General features: G+C 44.3%; 1 protein-coding gene across 1 annotated transcript in view; it reads left to right on the top strand.

Annotated features, from left to right (window-relative positions):
• Positions 1 to 18,057, top strand: part of CACNA1D (calcium voltage-gated channel subunit alpha1 D) — a 314,711-nt gene that overhangs the window by 222,523 nt on the left and 74,131 nt on the right. Inside the window, 12 exon segments of the mRNA XM_023522317.1 lie at positions 1,742 to 1,829; positions 2,097 to 2,156; positions 3,201 to 3,227; positions 6,591 to 6,751; positions 7,727 to 7,952; positions 8,068 to 8,275; positions 10,893 to 11,013; positions 12,894 to 13,008; positions 13,536 to 13,605; positions 14,458 to 14,524; positions 15,280 to 15,430; positions 17,402 to 17,531. Of these exon segments, the coding sequence (XP_023378085.1) occupies positions 1,742 to 1,829; positions 2,097 to 2,156; positions 3,201 to 3,227; positions 6,591 to 6,751; positions 7,727 to 7,952; positions 8,068 to 8,275; positions 10,893 to 11,013; positions 12,894 to 13,008; positions 13,536 to 13,605; positions 14,458 to 14,524; positions 15,280 to 15,430; positions 17,402 to 17,531 (1,424 nt within the window).

Below are 18,057 nucleotides of genomic sequence, written 5' to 3'. Positions count from 1 at the left end.
TTTTTTTTTTGGCATGGAGTAGTGAAAAAAAGTTATAGTTGGTTTCTTTTGAGTTAACTAAGGAGGAAAAAGGCTTTTCTATAAGAATACCAGTTGTGTGATGTGGGTCTATAATTCTGCTCATTTTGTCTTTGCCTTTGAAACCTTTGCCTAAATGTTTCTGGGCATGACTATTGAGAGTCCCACCTAGCCAAGCTCAGTGCACTGGGTTCTCACCAAAGGAAAGGTATCTTTTCTGTTGCCCTCAGAAAAGATGTTTCTCAGACCTCTGGGCCCTTTGATTCAGGTCCCCCTTCATCCGCGTCATTCACACCATGTCTATCACCAGAGCGGGGTGAGCAGACACATTGCTGCACAGATGGAGTGCATTGATCCAGCTCCTTTGCCCTCTGTGCCTGGGCCAGCCTCAGAATCTCCACCACAGTGCTCAGGCACCAACACCAGTTTTTGTGGATGAAACCGAGGCATCCTTGCTAAGAGGAGCCATATGGCAGAGCCCACAGAGGGTTCTTCCTGTTGATACCATAAGGTCTGTAAAAACAATTGCTACAGTTCAAAATTATGCATCAGGGAAAAGAAGTGCATGTGTTTGGGTGATTCTCCCACATTTTGATCTTCGGTGATCTCTCCTAACCCTGAATTAGTCATTCCTTACTATGCATTTGTAGCTGAATTAGTCATTCCTTACTATGCATTTGTAGAACTCTTGCCCAGACCCCTGAGGGAAGTGGGTCTATATTTCTGTATTTCACAGTTAATTGGAATCCATCCAGGTCTTGTCTTTCCCACTTGTCTTGTCCTCCAGGGCAGGTGCAGTGCCATGTCCCTCTCTGTGCCCCACACCTCCTTCACCGCCTGGTCTCTAGCACATGCTCATGATGTTTATATAGGGTTGAATCAAGTGGATGAGAAGAAATACCCAAGTGCGAAATGGTGGCTCTGGGTGGGTCCCTGGGCCTCCCAATAGTCGGAGGTACACTTTGAAACCTCATCCACTTCTGCTCAGGATCCTGTCATGGAGGAGTGAGACATGCCTAGAGACTCTGGTGGCACTGGGACCAGTCACCTTTGCCGTTTGGTCACTGGTTCAGAGGAAATCTACTCATAGACTACTTCCTGAGTGCCCTAGTCCTGGTGTCTTTGGTAAGAGCTCAGCAGAACTTAGACATCAGATAAATGAGCTAAAAATGAGTAGAGTTCTTAAATTTTTAAAAAAGATTTTTTGCTTGGGACCTTCATGCACTTGTTTATCCATAATTTCTCCTCTTGTTCAGTATATTTAAAATAAGAAATTTTTTAATGAAATATTGGTCTATTCACAGATTTTCTAGAATACACCTAGAGTACATCTTGGAGCAAGCCAAGATGCAGCTGTAATTGAGATGTTTTGGTGGCTTCTCAGTACAAATATGGAAACCAGGAGATTAAGCTGATACCAGGCACAGAAACAGGCTTTGGTACCTAGGCTGCTTTTCTTGGGACACATCTGGATAGACAGAATTTCCTTCTGATGGGAACTCCGTAGGCTTTCTCGGCAGTTCAAGGAAGCAGAGGTTCTCCTGCAGTGAAGGGACCTGACTTCTTAGCACTTCCGTTTGCTGGTCAAGGCCCTGAGGACTCTTCATTGCCCTCCTCCCAGGTTCCCGGAAGTTCTGCCTGGTGGCAGAGATCTACATCCAGCTCACTCCTGGGTGTGCAGTGCTTCCAGCGCACCGCCTAAAGCGTTCTCTTCTCCCCACAGCCAGCATGCCGACCAGCGAGACAGAGTCTGTGAACACGGAGAATGTAAGTGGTGAAGGCGAGAACCAAGGCTGCTGCGGAAGTCTCTGGTGAGTATGGGGTCTGCTTGCCTTCTTGGCTCCTCCCGTTGTCTGATAGAAGCACGTGTGAGGAGGAACCCCTAGATTTCAGTGGAGCCCTGAGACCATAGCTCAGGGGCAAGAAGAGAGGTGGGCTCACGCTGGACCCCTTGGTCTTCCTCCTGTCCTGGGCCCCCGGCACTTCACGTGCCTCTTCCTCCAGAGCAGCCCATCCCACTGAGGTGCAGCCTGCTGCAGGGTGGGCCAGGTAACTCGCCATTCCGCTGTGTCCACTAGGTGCTGGTGGAAAAGAAGAGGTGCGGCCAAGGCTGGGCCCTCTGAGTGTCGGCGGTGGGGGTAAAAGGCCCAATTCTCCTCTGAGTCTGGTGCTGGCATCGGTGCTTTGAAGAAGAGCTTGTGCGGCAGAGTGGCTGACTAGAATGTGCTGCATATTTAAGTTTCCCTTCACTCATGGGTTCTCCGAACCTCATGCATAGCTCCTGGATGATGAGACCCTGCCCTCCTCTGCTCATAGCACTTTTTCTTTGGAGCCTTGCACCACCCTCTCCTAACAGTGAAGGGCGCCATCACATTAACCCCCCACTGGCTTTTCTAGGGGATTTGGGCTGCAGCAGCTAGGGGGACCAGCCGGGTGGAATGTGCAGAGTACTGCCTGCTTTGGTGGCAGGGGTGGGGGGCATGCAGTTTTGTTTTGTTTGCTTCCTGCTATCTCTTAGGTATTATCTCTGCAAAGTACAGGTGTTGTTTTTAAGAGAATTCCATCTCTTTGTCAGAGGTACATAAAAATGATGTGTTATGGGCAGGATACTCAACAGTTTACAAAGTGTATTTGCCTCCTTTCTCTTGCTTTGCCCTCCCTACAATGTTGCGAAGTAGGCAGGGGATAGGTTTATTTCTCATTTTACAGATGAGAACACTGAGGCTCAAAAGCTGTGCTGCTTGCCCAGACTCACACGGTTAGTGAAGAGCAGAGCCAGGACTCCTAGTCCAGTGCTCCTTTTTCTATGGTAGCAGCATGTGCTGCTGTTGAGATGAGTGGCTGAGTTGCAGGCAGGCCAAGCCCTGCTTGCTGACTTCAGTTTGGAGAATGCGGGGTTGCGGGAGAAGGAACCCTGGCATCGCTGCCTATGCCAGAGCTGCTCAGGGCAACTAGCTAAGAGTCTTCTCTTGCCTGGGTGCTGGAGGGTGTCAAGCCCGGCCCGCCTGGCACTGGTAGCACCTCGCTCTTGCTCTACTCTTACCCCAGCTGGCCCGCTGTGGGAACCGGGCTGCTGAGTCCGGGTTGCTGTGCATGGCTTTTCCGATATCTCAGCTAAAGTGATGGAGGAAGCATATGATCAAGCCTTCCTAACAGGAATCATATTCTTTTTTGTCTTTCAGTCAAGCCATCTCAAAATCCAAGCTCAGGTCAGTATCTTCTTTCTATTTTCCCTTTAGCATGTATGCTGATTCGTTACCTTCTTACTCAGGAATTTTACATGAAGTTGCTCTAGACTTGAATTTTACTCTATGGGTTGCAATATTCACATAGAAGATCAGTGAGCCCAGTAAACATCACACACTGTCTTGGCGTATAGTGTAGTAGGTGCCAGAGATCTCACCCTCTCACCCCAAAGCAAGCAAACCAACAAGATGCAACAATGAACAATTTCTTGCCACTGATCAACCCTTTATATTCCCTCCCAGAATCATTTCTCTATGAGAGATACTTCTTGTCATTTTTCTCCTTATCAGTTTTTCACAGAAGGAGGTTCAAGAGGTTTTCTGAGGTGCTAGTAATATCCTGTTTGTTGATCTGAATGAAGGTTACGTGGTCAGTTGGTAAAAACTCTGAACTATGTATCTATGATTTGTGTATTCCATATAAATGTTCTTTTTCAATTAAACACATTTTATCACTATATAGAAAAATTAACTTGAAATGAAAGTAGAATTAAATGTAAAACCTAAAACTTTAAATATTCTAGAAGAAAACAGAAAATCTTTGTGATCTTTGGTTAGGCAAAGATTTTCTTGGGTATAATACCCAGAGCACTAGCCATAACAGGAAAAAAAAAAAAAGATAAATTGGACTTCATCAAAATCAAAAGTACTGCTCTTCAATAGAAAATAAAAAGCTCCAGACTGGAAGAAAAAATATTTGCAAAACATATTTGATAAAGGACTAGTATTCAGTATATATAAAGAATGGTGTCAATAATGAGAAAACAACCCAATAAAAAATTATCGATAGATTCCAACAGGCATGTCACCAAAGAAGAGATATGGATGGGAGATGAGCACATAAAATGACGATTAGTCATTAGGAAAATGCAAATTAAAAGCACAATGAGATAACACTACATATGTATTAGAAAACTTTTTTATACCTATGGATCAAATTGAAAAATCTGGCAATACCAAGTTCTGACAAAGATGCAAATCAATGGGAATTCTCATACATTCCTACATGTCAAATGACACAGCTATTTTTGAAAGAAGTTGGCAGTTTCTTATAAAGTTAAATATACATTTACCACGTGACCTAGCAATTTCACTTCTCAGGTATTTATATAAGAAATGAAGATAGATGTCTGCACAGAATTTTTTTTTACATACGTGTTTATAGCAGTTTTATTCATAATTGCCCCAAACTGTAAATAACTCAAATGTTCATCAAATGGTGAATGGGTAGACAAATTGTAGTATGATAGAATAATGCTCCGCAATAAGAAGGAAAAAAACTATTGATAGATGCAACAATACAAATAAATCTAAAGTATTTTTTCTAAGTGAAAGAAGCCAGTCTCAAAAGGCTGTATGTTATATAATTCTACTTATAAAACATGCTGGATAAAGCAAAACAATAGGAGTAGAAAACAGATCAGTTAGTTGTCAGGGGCTGGGGTGAGAAGAGGAGAATAACCACAAAGAGCTGCGAAGAAACTTCTTTGAGTGATAGAAATATTCTATATGTTGATTGTGGTGGTGCTTTCCAACTGTATACCTAAAAAGTAAATTCTATTGTATGTAAATTGTATCTCAAATGGAAAGCCCTTCCATGACTCCCTGTTGCTAGAGAACATATAAATTCCTTCATATTTGGTGGCCTGCTCACCCTCTGGCTTCATCTTTTGACACCCCTCCCATACTCCCTACTTTGTAGTACTGGACTGCTATCTGTTTTCAAATGTACCACACACTGTTTCTGCCAACTTCAGTCGCTTTGGTCACGTAGCCTCTTCTGCATGTAGCACCCTTTCCTCTGCCCCCTGGCTAACTCCTACTCAACTGTGGAGAGCCAGCCCGAATTGCCATTTTTTGGAGAAGGCTTCCTGCCTCTTTCAAAGAGCAATTGCAGCTCCCTTCTCTTTGCTCCTGTGTCAAGTACCCTGGGAATAGCACTTGATGTGGATTTATAATTGATAACCCTGCATGCTTTACAGGAACAGGAGCCATGGGACCTTGTCTTCTTTAGCTCCATATGTCCAGTGTCTGGTGCAGGGCCTTAGCTCTCAGCACCCATGAGGGGCAAGCTGGGGAGTGCTGCAGGATCTCAGGGACGTGACAAATAAGGTCTTCTGGATTTGAGAGACACCTGTGACTTGTCACTGCAGCATAAATAAACCCACCAAGGTTGGATCTTATTCAGACTAGTACACCTTGCTTGTGTGTAGTGAACTATGCATCACAAGGGAAATCCAGACTGAATGGAGACAGTCTTTAGTGTCCTCTGTAGAATTTTTCTTTGCTGGTCATGTTTCCAGCTGCTGCCAGAAATGCACCTTGCTTGTTTCAGGTTTTGCTGAAGAGTTAGCACAAACTTTCTTTGCTCAGTCCCTGGATTATGGTGCATTTAACACAGCATCACAGCTGAGGCAGCCAGGGTTGCAGCTCGGACAATCCTTTGTCTCAGGCCCTTAGAGAAAGTGCCTTCCCTTGTCCCCTCCGGTCAGTGAGTACAGCCCTGGGGTGCACTTCACCAAACCATCCTGTGGCAGGGAATGTTTTCCTCAGGGAGACAGGCTAAGGGAGAGAATACTTTCTCTAATTACAAACAGGAATTGAAAGTCAGTAAAGGACATGCTACTTGTCTGTTTGGCTCAGTTCATTTTATTTGTATGAAAACACGATTCAATATTGGCTCTTCTCCTAAAGGTATATTTTGAGCATCACTAGTTAGAAAGGGCACCTGATGACTCAGTATGAAGACTCATGTCCTGCTCAGCCTTGACAACTCTGCCAGGCTCCAGAGGAATCTTCTAGATTTAAGAAAGGACTGAAAGTTTCCCTAAGAGGAAATCTGTGGGTTTGGAGCACTTCGTTGCCTGATGAATTCTATATGATGATTGAGATGCTGCAAGAGATTTGATGATAAGCTAAGTGGCTCTCTGCACCAATAGCACAAACAGATCCATGTACCATATGGTGGGAATAGGAACTACATCTGCTTGATAGCTCAGTTTTGCATCTGCACATAATCTATGAATATCTAGATGTTCTAACTGGTTTGAGGGCTATATATGGAGCTATCTAAAGCCATAGGAAGGAAACTGAAAACATGATCACATCAAGATATAATACTTTAAAAAGTTGTATTTTAAGACCAACATAATTTGTATATGAGGTCTGTTAATTTCTTTGCCCTTTATTCTTGTCTTTCTTTTACTGCCCTCCCCCAACTCCAATCTGGACCTCCACAGTGAAAGACAAATGATTTCTCAATGATGTTTATTGGATACTCAGATGCTGTATCTGTCATTCAGTGAGTAACGTCTGCTTCTCTTTCAGCCGACGCTGGCGTCGCTGGAACCGATTCAATCGCAGAAGATGTAGGGCTGCTGTGAAGTCTGTCACGTTTTACTGGCTGGTTATTGTCCTGGTGTTTCTCAACACCTTAACCATTTCCTCTGAGCACTATAACCAGCCTGACTGGTTGACGCAGATTCAAGGTACAAGTAGAGGCCATTCTCCTTTTATTCCAAATGTGGGATGCCCAAGGCTGTCCAACTGCAGTTTAGCCTTATCTGCTCGATGTGTAACAGAGTGTAGGAACATTTCTAGTGAGCATTAACTTAGAAGGTGGTAGAACTGTCCAAACACTGGGTGCACCTGGAGTGGAGGTACAGTCTACCGTACTGTACCGTACGTGAATGAAGCACCTTGGAGCTGATTAATGCCAGGGCATCTCATTGTCTTAACCTAGTGACAACCTAGGATCAGGAAATCTTCCAACTGGAAGGGACCTCGGATCCCTTCTTCCTGCCTTCACTGAAAGGAAGCTTTATTTTCCTCTGCAGTGTTCTTGGCAAGTGGTGATTGTTCCCCTGCCTTTAATGTCTCAGCAGTGTGATCCGGGAGCTTGTCCCTAGAGACAGCCCTTCTGAGTTTGACAGTTTTGAGCCAGCGAGAAGTCCTGGCTTACATCAAGTCAGTTCTGTTTCTGTCTAACTCTCCAGCCTTTTGGGAGATATTTTCTGCTGTTAGAAATGACCTTGATAGGCAACTGCTTTTTATATGGTGGTGGTGTAACAAAACCAGAGGTCTTTCTGTTTTGGAAACAGAAAATATAATATGATGCTCTAAATGGAAAATTATAGGCTTTTAGGGCTAGAAACTACCAGGGATTATGTGGTGAGCCACCCCCCGCTCCCCCATTTTATAGTCAGTAAAACCAAGGCCCAGTGAGATCAGGAACTTCCCTAGTCACATGTCTAGGTGGTAGAAGCAGCAGGACTAGAACCTGGCAGACAAACAGACCATTGATGTTAGTGTCACATTTCTGTAAAGGGGGCAATAGCAAAGGGAGGAGTAGAGGTGCTTGGGCATTCCAACAGGGACTGGTGGGAAGGGGTGTGAGGAGGACGAGAACTCTGAGCCACTTCCACGATGAGATCCCAAGGACACCCGCCCCTTTGTCTTTCCAGATATCGCGAACAAAGTCCTCCTGGCTCTGTTCACCTGCGAGATGCTAGTAAAAATGTACAGCTTGGGTCTCCAGGCATATTTCGTCTCTCTCTTTAATCGGTTTGATTGCTTCGTGGTGTGTGGCGGAATTACGGAAACGATCTTGGTGGAGCTGGAAATCATGTCTCCCCTGGGGATCTCCGTATTTCGGTGTGTGCGCCTCTTACGAATTTTCAAAGTGACTAGGTAAGGACATGTGTATCTCGCTGCGGGTGTTTTCTCAATACCAGGTGGTGACAGGCTGCACCACCGTCAGGTGATGTTCTGCCTTCTGGCCTCACGCCCTCGTCTTGACTTGTAGGCACTGGACGTCCCTGAGTAACTTAGTGGCATCCTTGTTAAACTCCATGAAGTCCATTGCGTCGCTGTTGCTTCTGCTCTTTCTCTTCATCATCATCTTTTCCCTGCTTGGGATGCAGCTGTTCGGAGGCAAGTTTAATTTTGACGAAACGCAGACCAAGCGGAGCACCTTTGACAATTTCCCTCAGGCACTTCTAACGGTGTTCCAGGTGAGCCCTCCCTTCTGCCTCTCCCTGAGAAGCACGTTATGTATGACATGGCTTCCTGTCTGTCCACAGCTCAATAAGACAAAATGATTCCATTTTCATTAGTAACCTCTGCTCTAATAATACTCTGATAAATTTTGTGCCATTGAAGTTATTTGTTTTGCATCTGAATCCAGGTATCTATGTGATGTGATTTAATGTTTTGTAAGATCGCTAGATATATTACATAATAATAAACCAAAACCTTCTGTTTGATTTTGCAAGATTTCTGGGGTTTCTGTGAGATAGGCTTTAAAATCCTCTCTGGTTCTCTGCTAATTTTTGATCGCAGGCAAGTTTTGTAATCCTGGCCATAAGGGATTTATGCAAAGAAGTGAATTCTAAAGGCCTAATGCTTCCGTGTATAGTCAGAGGAATCAGGGTGATAAAAGAGTTGTGACAGCCTTCTGCCCCTTTTTTGTCTGCCCTCATATGATATAATGAGGACAGGGAGGGCGTCTGTGCTGCCGGGCCTTTGTGAGCAATGAGGCTGAGAAGGGAGCGACAGTGTGAGAGGTGTTCAGGTGGCTTTGTGCTCAGAGCAGCAGTCTCTGCCTCAGCCGGTTCTAAGCTGAGGTGTTCTAACCCTCCTCTTCATCTTCCTGTTGTGAGCTGAAGCCCTTCCTTGGACAGAGCCTGGAAGATAAATTGAAAAGACCCATCCACCCTTGTCGCTTTTCACATGCGATGTCAGGGAGCTTAGGAGCCCTGCTGGAGAGGCAGGCAGGCTGGTGGGGGTGGCAGTGGGCATCCAGGTCCCATCATGGCTCTTTCATTGCCCAGCTCTCTGACCTTGGAAAGTCACTCTTCTTTTCTGAAAAAGGCTAGAGGGAATGATCTCTATGATTCTTTCCTACTTGGTCATTTTGAGGTAAATGGAATTTCTGTCATTGCTATAGGCTATGGTGTTAATTTTTTGAATCATACTTAATTTGGGGGCCATTTAGTCACTTGTTTTTCTGATTTCTTTCAGAGAAACCTGTGTGGTGGTGGTAGTTTTTGTAATACAAACAAAATTCAGACGTTACAAAAGAATATAAAGTAAACAAGTTCCCACCTACCAGTCCCCCTTCTAGGAGGTAACCACTGTTAAATAGCTTCTTGTGTATTCTTTGAGATGTATTTGCTCAGATAAAAATCAATTACCTACCTACCTGCCTACAGATGAATTTACACAGACAGTAGCTCATTCTACATGCTGTTTTTCGTTTTGCTTTTTATCACTTAAAATGTCCTTAAGAACCTTCCTTACTGGTCCATAAAAGGTTGCCTTCTCCTTTTCAATGTTTTATGAAGTCTGTGGTGTGGATGTGCCATAATTCATGGAACCAGCCCCCTGCTGATGATTATTTTGTTACGTCTAGTCTTGCCTCGGCGGGTGACCTTGAACATATACCATGGGGGCACACGTGTGAGAGTAAATCTGTAGGATAAATTTCCTGAAGTGGAGCTGCTGGTTCAAAGGGTGTGTGTTCATTTTCGGCTTTGATGCTCTTGCCCAGGTGTTCTCCTTGAGGCTGTGTTAATTCAGCCTCCAGCGAAGGAGTGTGGAGCTTGCCCTTCATTGCCTCACTCCTTTCAGCACAGTGGGTCTTCAGACTTTTTGACTGCTGGCCTGTCTGATAGGTGAAAATGGCATCTCGTTGTAGTTTTTACTTCTTGTTTCACTTATCAGGAGTGAACCCAAATGTCTTTTCATGTGACTAAAAGCTATTTATAAGCTCCTTTTCTGTGAATTACCTTATCATTTCAAATCGTTTGCCCATTTTTCTGTTTGATTGTGATCCATGACAGTTTTAATTTTTAAGGTATCTGGTTCAGATATAAGAAGGAGCATGCTCTACAGCCCCCTCTCATAGTGTATTTTTAACTTGCTATTCATGTTCATCCGATTCTACCTAATGATGGATTGAATTATCAAGTATCATCTGTAGAGTAGGTTATATTTGAAATTTCAGGCAGTTATTGATATCGACCCATGAGGTAGTTTGCAAATTTACATAAGGTATTTAGAACTCCATGCTTCTGAAAATTCATAGATATAATTCTCCATTCCCACAGCTGCTTACCTATGTGGAATACTAGGCAGCAATTTAAAGAATCTCCAGAGTATATTGTTGAGTGGAGAAAAAAAGCAAATTGCAGAAAATTCATGTAGTATGATACTATGTCTAATAAATCAGAGAAGACACCAGCTGCGTGTGTGTGCGTCTGTGTGTGTGTGTGTGTGTGTGTGTGTGTGTGTGTGTGTGTGTGTGTGTGTTTAAATCCACAAAGGTCCTGGAGAGAGACACACCAATCGCATGCTCTTTGGGAAGCGGACTAAAACTGGGCTGGAGTATCATCCAAGAATATATGTCTTACGTGTAATGTTACTTTATTTTTTACCAGAAGAATTAACTCATTTATTCGTGCAATTAAAAATAATGTTTTGAAAACTGTGGGACAACAGATTGATTAGTTCAGTGTAAACTGACTGTGAAAGACAGCTTAAGCCAGATGTATGAGCCACTGAGGAGCTCTGAGAGGACAACTGGGTTGTGAGTCCACTTGCGAACTGATCCAAGTTTGGGCTTCTTAGATTCTGACAGGTGAAGACTGGAATGCTGTGATGTATGATGGCATTATGGCGTATGGAGGGCCGTCATCTTCGGGAATGATCGTCTGCATCTACTTCATCATACTCTTCATTTGTGGTAACTGTATCCTTTCAGCTGACCAAGGCTTTTTGTTATCAATGTCTTGTTATCATTGTGGTAGTGGTGTTAGCAGCTGTGTCAGGGAGGTAAATGCCCTTACCTGCGTTATCTGCTTCCCTTCATCGTCGCTGGGGACAGCATTGTAAAGGTGGAGCTTCAGTTAGGCTTTGTGGAATGAGAGCAGGCTAGAGAAAAGGAGCCTGAGACAGTGCATGGGCTGCACGAGTGGTCACCCAGCTCAGTGTCACATCTCCTGTATAGGTCCTATGGGGTTGCTTAGGGCAATGCCAGGTACTTCTCCGTGCCTTTATCCTTGGGAGGTTAGAGGCACATTAGTGTCTTTTTAAGACCCTTCATAACCAATGGGTCAATCTTCAGTAGATTGACCTAAGTTCCCTTAAACTAATTTTGTTTTGCTGATCTGTACATCTTTGAAAATCAAATATTCGTTGGCTGCTTATATCATGCTGTGTAACTTTCTCCAACTTATTTATTCCTTTTCCCTGCCAAGAGGTATTTTCTAATCCTAGACTTCTGAAAATTCAGATCTCTCTTTACCTTAATTGGAAACTTCATGAGCCTGTAACCTTTGGTTATATCTGCTTTATCTCTCTGTCGTCCCTGCCTAGTACAAGACATGGCATATGGAGGCCCTCAAATGTTTGATGGAAGAGCAATTATACAAACAAACGAATACCATTTCAGCCTCTTCAAAGTTCTATTTAAAAAATAGTCTAGCATATCAAAGGCATTTCAAAAGTCTTAAATAATTTTCTCACGTTTCTGTCCTCTTTAGATACTTAGTCAAGCATGAAATTCCCTGGAAAGCTATCTCATCATCGGTGCCTTGTTAGGTTATGTTTGTTTACATGTTCAGCAACCCACCTGAGATTTCAGATTGCACAGAGCATGTGGGACAGTGGTGTGCTTCTCCTGTCTTGGGTCCCTGGGCTCCTGAAGTCACGTATGCAGATGGCTGTGCATCAGCCTGAGAGAAGTGTCAGAGAAAGGAGCCGTCTTGACTTCCTGCCCTCTGATTCCTGTTCTTCTCAAAAATGTACTTTACTGCAAATAAGAAACAGGCCTCTTCTGATTTGGGAACCTTGTTTAGAATTTTTTTCTCAATCATTCATGGAAACCATGCATACAAAATTATAGCGGAAGCCAAAAACCTAATAACTTATTCAATCATCTAACTTTTTACTGCTTGGAATAATAAAATTCAACCACAGTAGTCAAAGATTTAGCCACATGGGAGTATTTGAAAGAATAGCACCACCTGGCAATAAGTCAGGCACACTGTAGTCAGTATTTGTGGAGTGAATGAATGAGTGAGGTATCTCCACACTCCGAAGGCCATTTCAAACAAGAAAGGCTCTGACTTTCTTGTGCAGTGGTATCATCATTTGAATAATGTGTAGCTTTTAAAGGAGTCTATTTTGGCAAGCATGCCCTAAATATTTGTGTTATGGGTGTGTATTTTCAAAGAAACAACCCAAAATGCGTAAAGTGAAATGCAGAGTACGTAAAAGCACCGTGTTTATGTTATAGATTGTTTTATGCAGTGTGTATCATAGCTATGGATGCCTAGATGTGTAGAGACACATGCACACATATGAAAGGAAATGTTGATGTTTGCAGATTTTCGTGGGTTTTAGTGAACCTTCATTTTACTTCTTTTCAGAATGTCTTTTATAGATTTCTAGTTTAAAAACAAACAAACAAACAGGGCTCTGGTCCTCTGGCTTTACCAAGCGAGTATAACACTAGGAGACAGTCACCTGTTACTAGCTGTCCTGAATGCATAGGGGTGTGATGTTTCCCTGGTTTTCCACATGTAGTTGCATTAGAAAGGTGTTTTACCCTTAAAATGTTTAAATTAGATATCCTACTGAATGTCTTCTTGGCCATCGCTGTAGACAATTTGGCTGATGCTGAAAGTTTGAATACTGCTCAGAAAGAAGAAGCTGAAGAAAAGGAAAGGAAAAAGATTGCTCGGTAACCCCATTTTCATCTGAGGTATTTGCCTGGTGGGGGGCTGCCTGGGGAACCAGGTAAGGCCTGGTGGAGGTATGCGGACTCCGCAGCAGCTGCAGCCCCCATGTTGCGGCTTTGTGGTGATTATGAGTGGCCATGTGGGGCAGACCGAATAGGATGGGATCTGGGGCAGAACCCAGGCCCTTGGCTCTCATTCCCACAGAGCTGAGAGTGGGAATCACATGTCCTCATGCTTAAAGAATCACTGCAGTTAATTCTGGCATCATAAAGTAAACGATGCATTCACTGCTGATTAGCTCTTGAATGAGAATTTTAATGAGATGATCAGTGTAATGAATCCAGTGCACTGAATGAACAGGAAGCTCTGAGTGTGGGTTGTGCCATGCTCTTGCTGTTAAGGTTGCTTCCAATTAAATTCTGTCCCTCATCCGGCCACTGTTGATTCAGAATCCTTCTTAGTGTTTTTATTCCCAGCAATATAGTTATATAGTTACTAGGTTTCTTGTGTTCTTTTCTCTCCTTTGTAGGAAAGAAAGCCTGGAAAATAAAAAGAACAACAAACCGGAAGTCAATCAGATAGCCAACAGAGACAACAAGGTATACATTCTGAAATACTTCTCCCCTTTTTGTTTCAAATGGTTCTGTTGATATCACCATAAGTGTACTATTTACACCATGAAAGTATCCTACATGACATTTTGGCATGTGAGTATGGCACAATATTACAGACACTGACTTTCAGGGGCTTCTGAGTGAATTTAGGTGCTTAGCTGGTTGCTAGCCTGTATTTCACTAGAGAACCAGTATGTTAAATATTTATCTGATCACTTAGTTTTTCTGTACTGAACTTGTGTGGTCAGACCTGACCTGTGTTAGCGTCTTCTCAGTGGGGATTAAAACCCACTGGGCTTGTTAATAGATGTCTGACCCCAGAGGGGATCTAAGGGTAAGGGGTCTGTATCATCAAACTTTAGCGTTGTGCTGTCAAACTTCATCCCACATATGAGAGCCCTGGGTTTTTCAGTCATTTGTTTGCTTGTTCGTTGAGTCAGTAAATACTTTTTATGGGGTTCCAATACTGGAGATCAAGAATGAATAAGACCAACAAGGTCCCTGCCAGCATTGGGCTCACTGTCTAGTAGGGAGGCAGGACTCTACAATGCAGTCATTATACAGTAGGTATGACAATGCTAGGATAGGCAGAGGTGTGGATGGTGCTGGCTAACCATGGCTGGGTCAAAGTTTTCTCATCTGCCTTCAGCGCTTTGGTCTTCAGCAGAATCATCATCTGGGGCATCTGCTGTCCCTGCACACTCACTCACATGCAGCACACACTTTGAAAAGAACTTTTCTGCCCTGAATGGCAGGGTTATGTCTTCACTGTGGTCTTATGATATGCATTTAAGTCAGAGGCTCCATTCCTCCCAAGACACCTCTCTGTCATCCTAGGTTACAATTGATGACTACCGAGAAGAGGATGAGGACAAGGACCCCTACCCACCTTGTGATGTACCAGGTATGGTTGCGGAGGCCAGAGACAGGCTCTCAGCTCATGAGTGGCATGGCTTTGCTACCACTCTGTGATCAGCAACTGCATCTGTGGCTGACTAGCCTAGCTAGGGCACTTGCTGGGCTGCTGAGGTAGTCAAGACCATGGGTCCAGTCCATTGTGGGCCAGTTAGCTCTGCTTTTTTTCTTGGTCCCAGGCAGCTAGCATAACTCAAATTCCAGGTGGTGGAGAGAGAGAGTGTAGGTGGATCAGGACAAGCCCTACCTTTGCTGGGAAGTATCTCTAGGAAGTGACCAGTTCTTACTACTCACCTGACACATTCACATTTGACCGGGTGTCTTTAATGGCAGATATAGGAGGCACTGTGGAGTTAGAGGAACCTAGGGGATTGATCATGTATGAATTGAAGTCCCACACAGCTTTTCAGGCTGAAGCTGAGCAAAGAGGTTACTAAGGGAACAGCCGGGTGCTGGGGGGATGGCAGTGAGAATCCCACTGCTGCCTGCCACCTTTAACCTGTGCTCAGATCTTCAACTGCTGGGGACCTCATTCCCACAACTCTGCATGCTCTTTAGACAGGTGAGCCTCTCAGCTCTCCACCTCCCTACACACACTCAGTTCATATTCTAAAGGGCTTTCATCAGTGCGAGCTGATAGATGTTATTAAAGTTTAAGCTAAACTTTCATGCGAAATTGAGAATAATTCAAACCCAAATGCTGTCTTTGTTTTATGCCTATAAAAAAAAGTATCTTCTTTAAAGTAGGTGAAGAGGAGGAGGAAGAGGAGGAGGAGGATGAACCTGAGGTTCCCGCTGGACCCCGTCCTCGCAGGATTTCGGAGTTGAACATGAAGGAGAAAATCGTCCCCATCCCCGAAGGGAGCGCTTTCTTCATTCTTAGCAAGACCAATCCGTAAATACCCACATTCTAGTCACGTTGCTGCTGCATCTCGCTGTGACCCTATAGGTTGCTCGAGGGTGCATGGGGATGGGGTAAGGGAAGGTGACTCATGGCCCCTTATGTACCTGAGTGATGGAGGCCTCCGAGTCCCCCAGACTCCTCACCTGCCTCAGCCTTGCCTTTTTCCTCTGTTCATCTCTTTTTAGCCTTCACGTTCCTGGGCTAAGGGGCTGCGGGGGTGTGGCCAGGTCCTGGGAAGAGTGCTATTCCAGAGTCTCTTCCCCCTTCACCCCTGCACTGGGGTCAGCAGTGGTGACATAACTGCTGCTCAGCTGGAGCCCATGACTCTGGTGTTCCATGGGTTGTCACCTGTGGAGTGTTTTCCACCAAAAGGACTCTTTCTTCATGAGTGGGTCTTCTATAACAATGCTTGGGGGGAATGAGAAATTTTTGACCAACTTCACAGCATCTTAATCTTGAGATCAAGCTTGGCCGATCACTTCTCTATTGAGTTTTATGGCAATAAATAATGTTGCTCAATGATATTTTACAGGTTGAGCTATTCAGCTCTATAATATCCCCCTTAAAATAGAATATCTCGTGTTAAAATGATAATGTGCTCACCAGGAGGATGGTAATTACTCACAGGTGCTATAAGAGGAACACACACTTATTTACTAGCTGGTTTCTAGGTTTTAAATCATCTGGGATTGAGTGAAATGCCAGAGGGAATAAATGACTCCTGGAAAGGTTTCTAGGCTTGCAGAAGTAGTTCTTGGCTGTCAGAGAAGAACTCTAAATAATTCACAGGCCCCAGGGAGACATAGGTGGGAAACAAGGCATGCTGCAGCCCTTAGAAACTTGAAGATTTGATGATAGTTTTCGCAGCTCATCACTGTTGAGAGTTTGGGTGTTCTTTAAAAAAAATTTTACTCAGCTGACATTACTGACACCTATAGCTTACTGCATCTGTATATATTGAAGGAGTGGACTGATTTCCCCACAAAGCCGTGAGCACTCCTGCCTTCAGAGTCCTGGAAGGCCTACCCCAGACTCAGTTGCTAACAGCCTTCGGGGGCACATTTATAGAAAGGTGACTCAGTTTTGAAAGTGAAAAAAATCTTTTCAAAGGAAAACCTACATGTATTCTGTAGGCCAAAAAAAAAATTCTTTAAATTCTAAAGTCAAATATCGAAAGGATTAAGAGTAGTAACTAGCCCCTGGGATGTCAGGAGAGAGGGGCAGCGGGAGAGGCTCTGATGGCTCATGGAGCCATGAGGGCCAGGACAGGGGATGCTGGCCATGCGCTTCCCTGCCTTGCTTCACAGGACTGTAGGACTCTGTGATGGTGCAGTGAGATCCTTGTGAGATTCTTGCATGGTGATGTAACTCTCACTTCACTTTCTCAGGCTTGCTCATTGTGGGTCAACTAAAGAAAAAATAGCACTTAAGACAGGATCTCCATATAACAGAAGATTCTCCAAGCCTCACTCAACTGCACTACAAGAAAGCGATAACTTTCATTCGTTGTGAGCTGCTGCAGTGAGCTCTGGCCATAGGCTCCTTTCTAGACAGCGAAAGAAAGCACTAGGTTTCATGTTGTAGTGGGAAAATATCACAGACCTAGATTGGAAATCTGCCTCTGCTCCTTGCTAGCTGTGTCACTTTTAGAAAGTTCGTTCACATGCTTCAGCCTAGTTTCCCTGCCATTAGGGCAATAATCTCCACATTTAAGGAATCAGTGAATGGAGTCTGTAGAACACCCACACAGAACTATGGCACCTCAAGGGTATGCAGTCTGGGATTTTTGAGGAGCTAATGGTCAGTTGTTTCTGGTTTGCTGGGTCAGGGCATGGGTGGCACAGCAGACAGCTGTCCTCTGCCTGACCTGTCACCACAGAATGGTCCTGGTGTGCTGAAGGCACTGGCCTGTCTGCTCGGGCCCTGCCTGGGGCTGTGTCCATGTAGTGGCTTTCCCCACAGGATCCGCGTGGGCTGCCACAAGCTCATCAACCACCACGTATTCACCAATCTCATCCTTGTCTTCATCATGCTGAGCAGTGCCTCCCTCGCCGCTGAGGACCCCATCCGCAGCCACTCCTTCCGGAACACCGTAAGTCACTGAGTGAGGACAGCGCTCCCTCTGGGGTCAGCACCGGTCACTCCTGTCATCCAGGCAGGGCCTACAAAGGCCTGCGAGGCTAAAAGCTAGAGTAGGCCTCTTGATCACCTGCAAGCATTTTACATTTCAGGTTTGTAAGTACCAGAGGGGTTTTATTTTATTGGGACAAACCTTATTGAATCATGTATTTTAAACTTTAAATACACTGCAGTTACTTATAGTGTCTTCAGGGACCTTGCTTCTCTTCCCGTTCATTCCTTGCTGCCAACATTTCGGTCCCTCCTTGGTCAGATTAACAGCCACACCTATTTTGAGATTTCTGCCTAGTTGAAGCATCCAGCAAGAGAGAAAGTAAAATTGAAACCACTTATGTCACATGCCCAGGAGCCCTTATTTAGCATTGGAGGGAAGACTTAAATCTTATGTTGATGTAAATTCACACATCTACTGAAGAGAAATACAAGTTAGGGAGATGATAGGATGCGAAGGTGAGTGCTTCAGTGGAGAGGAAGGACTA

Source organism: Pteropus vampyrus, unplaced genomic scaffold (genome assembly GCF_000151845.1).
Source record: "Pteropus vampyrus isolate Shadow unplaced genomic scaffold, Pvam_2.0 Scaffold337, whole genome shotgun sequence".
NCBI lineage: Eukaryota > Metazoa > Chordata > Mammalia > Chiroptera > Pteropodidae > Pteropus > Pteropus vampyrus.
This window is presented reverse-complemented; position numbering and strand designations above follow the sequence as displayed.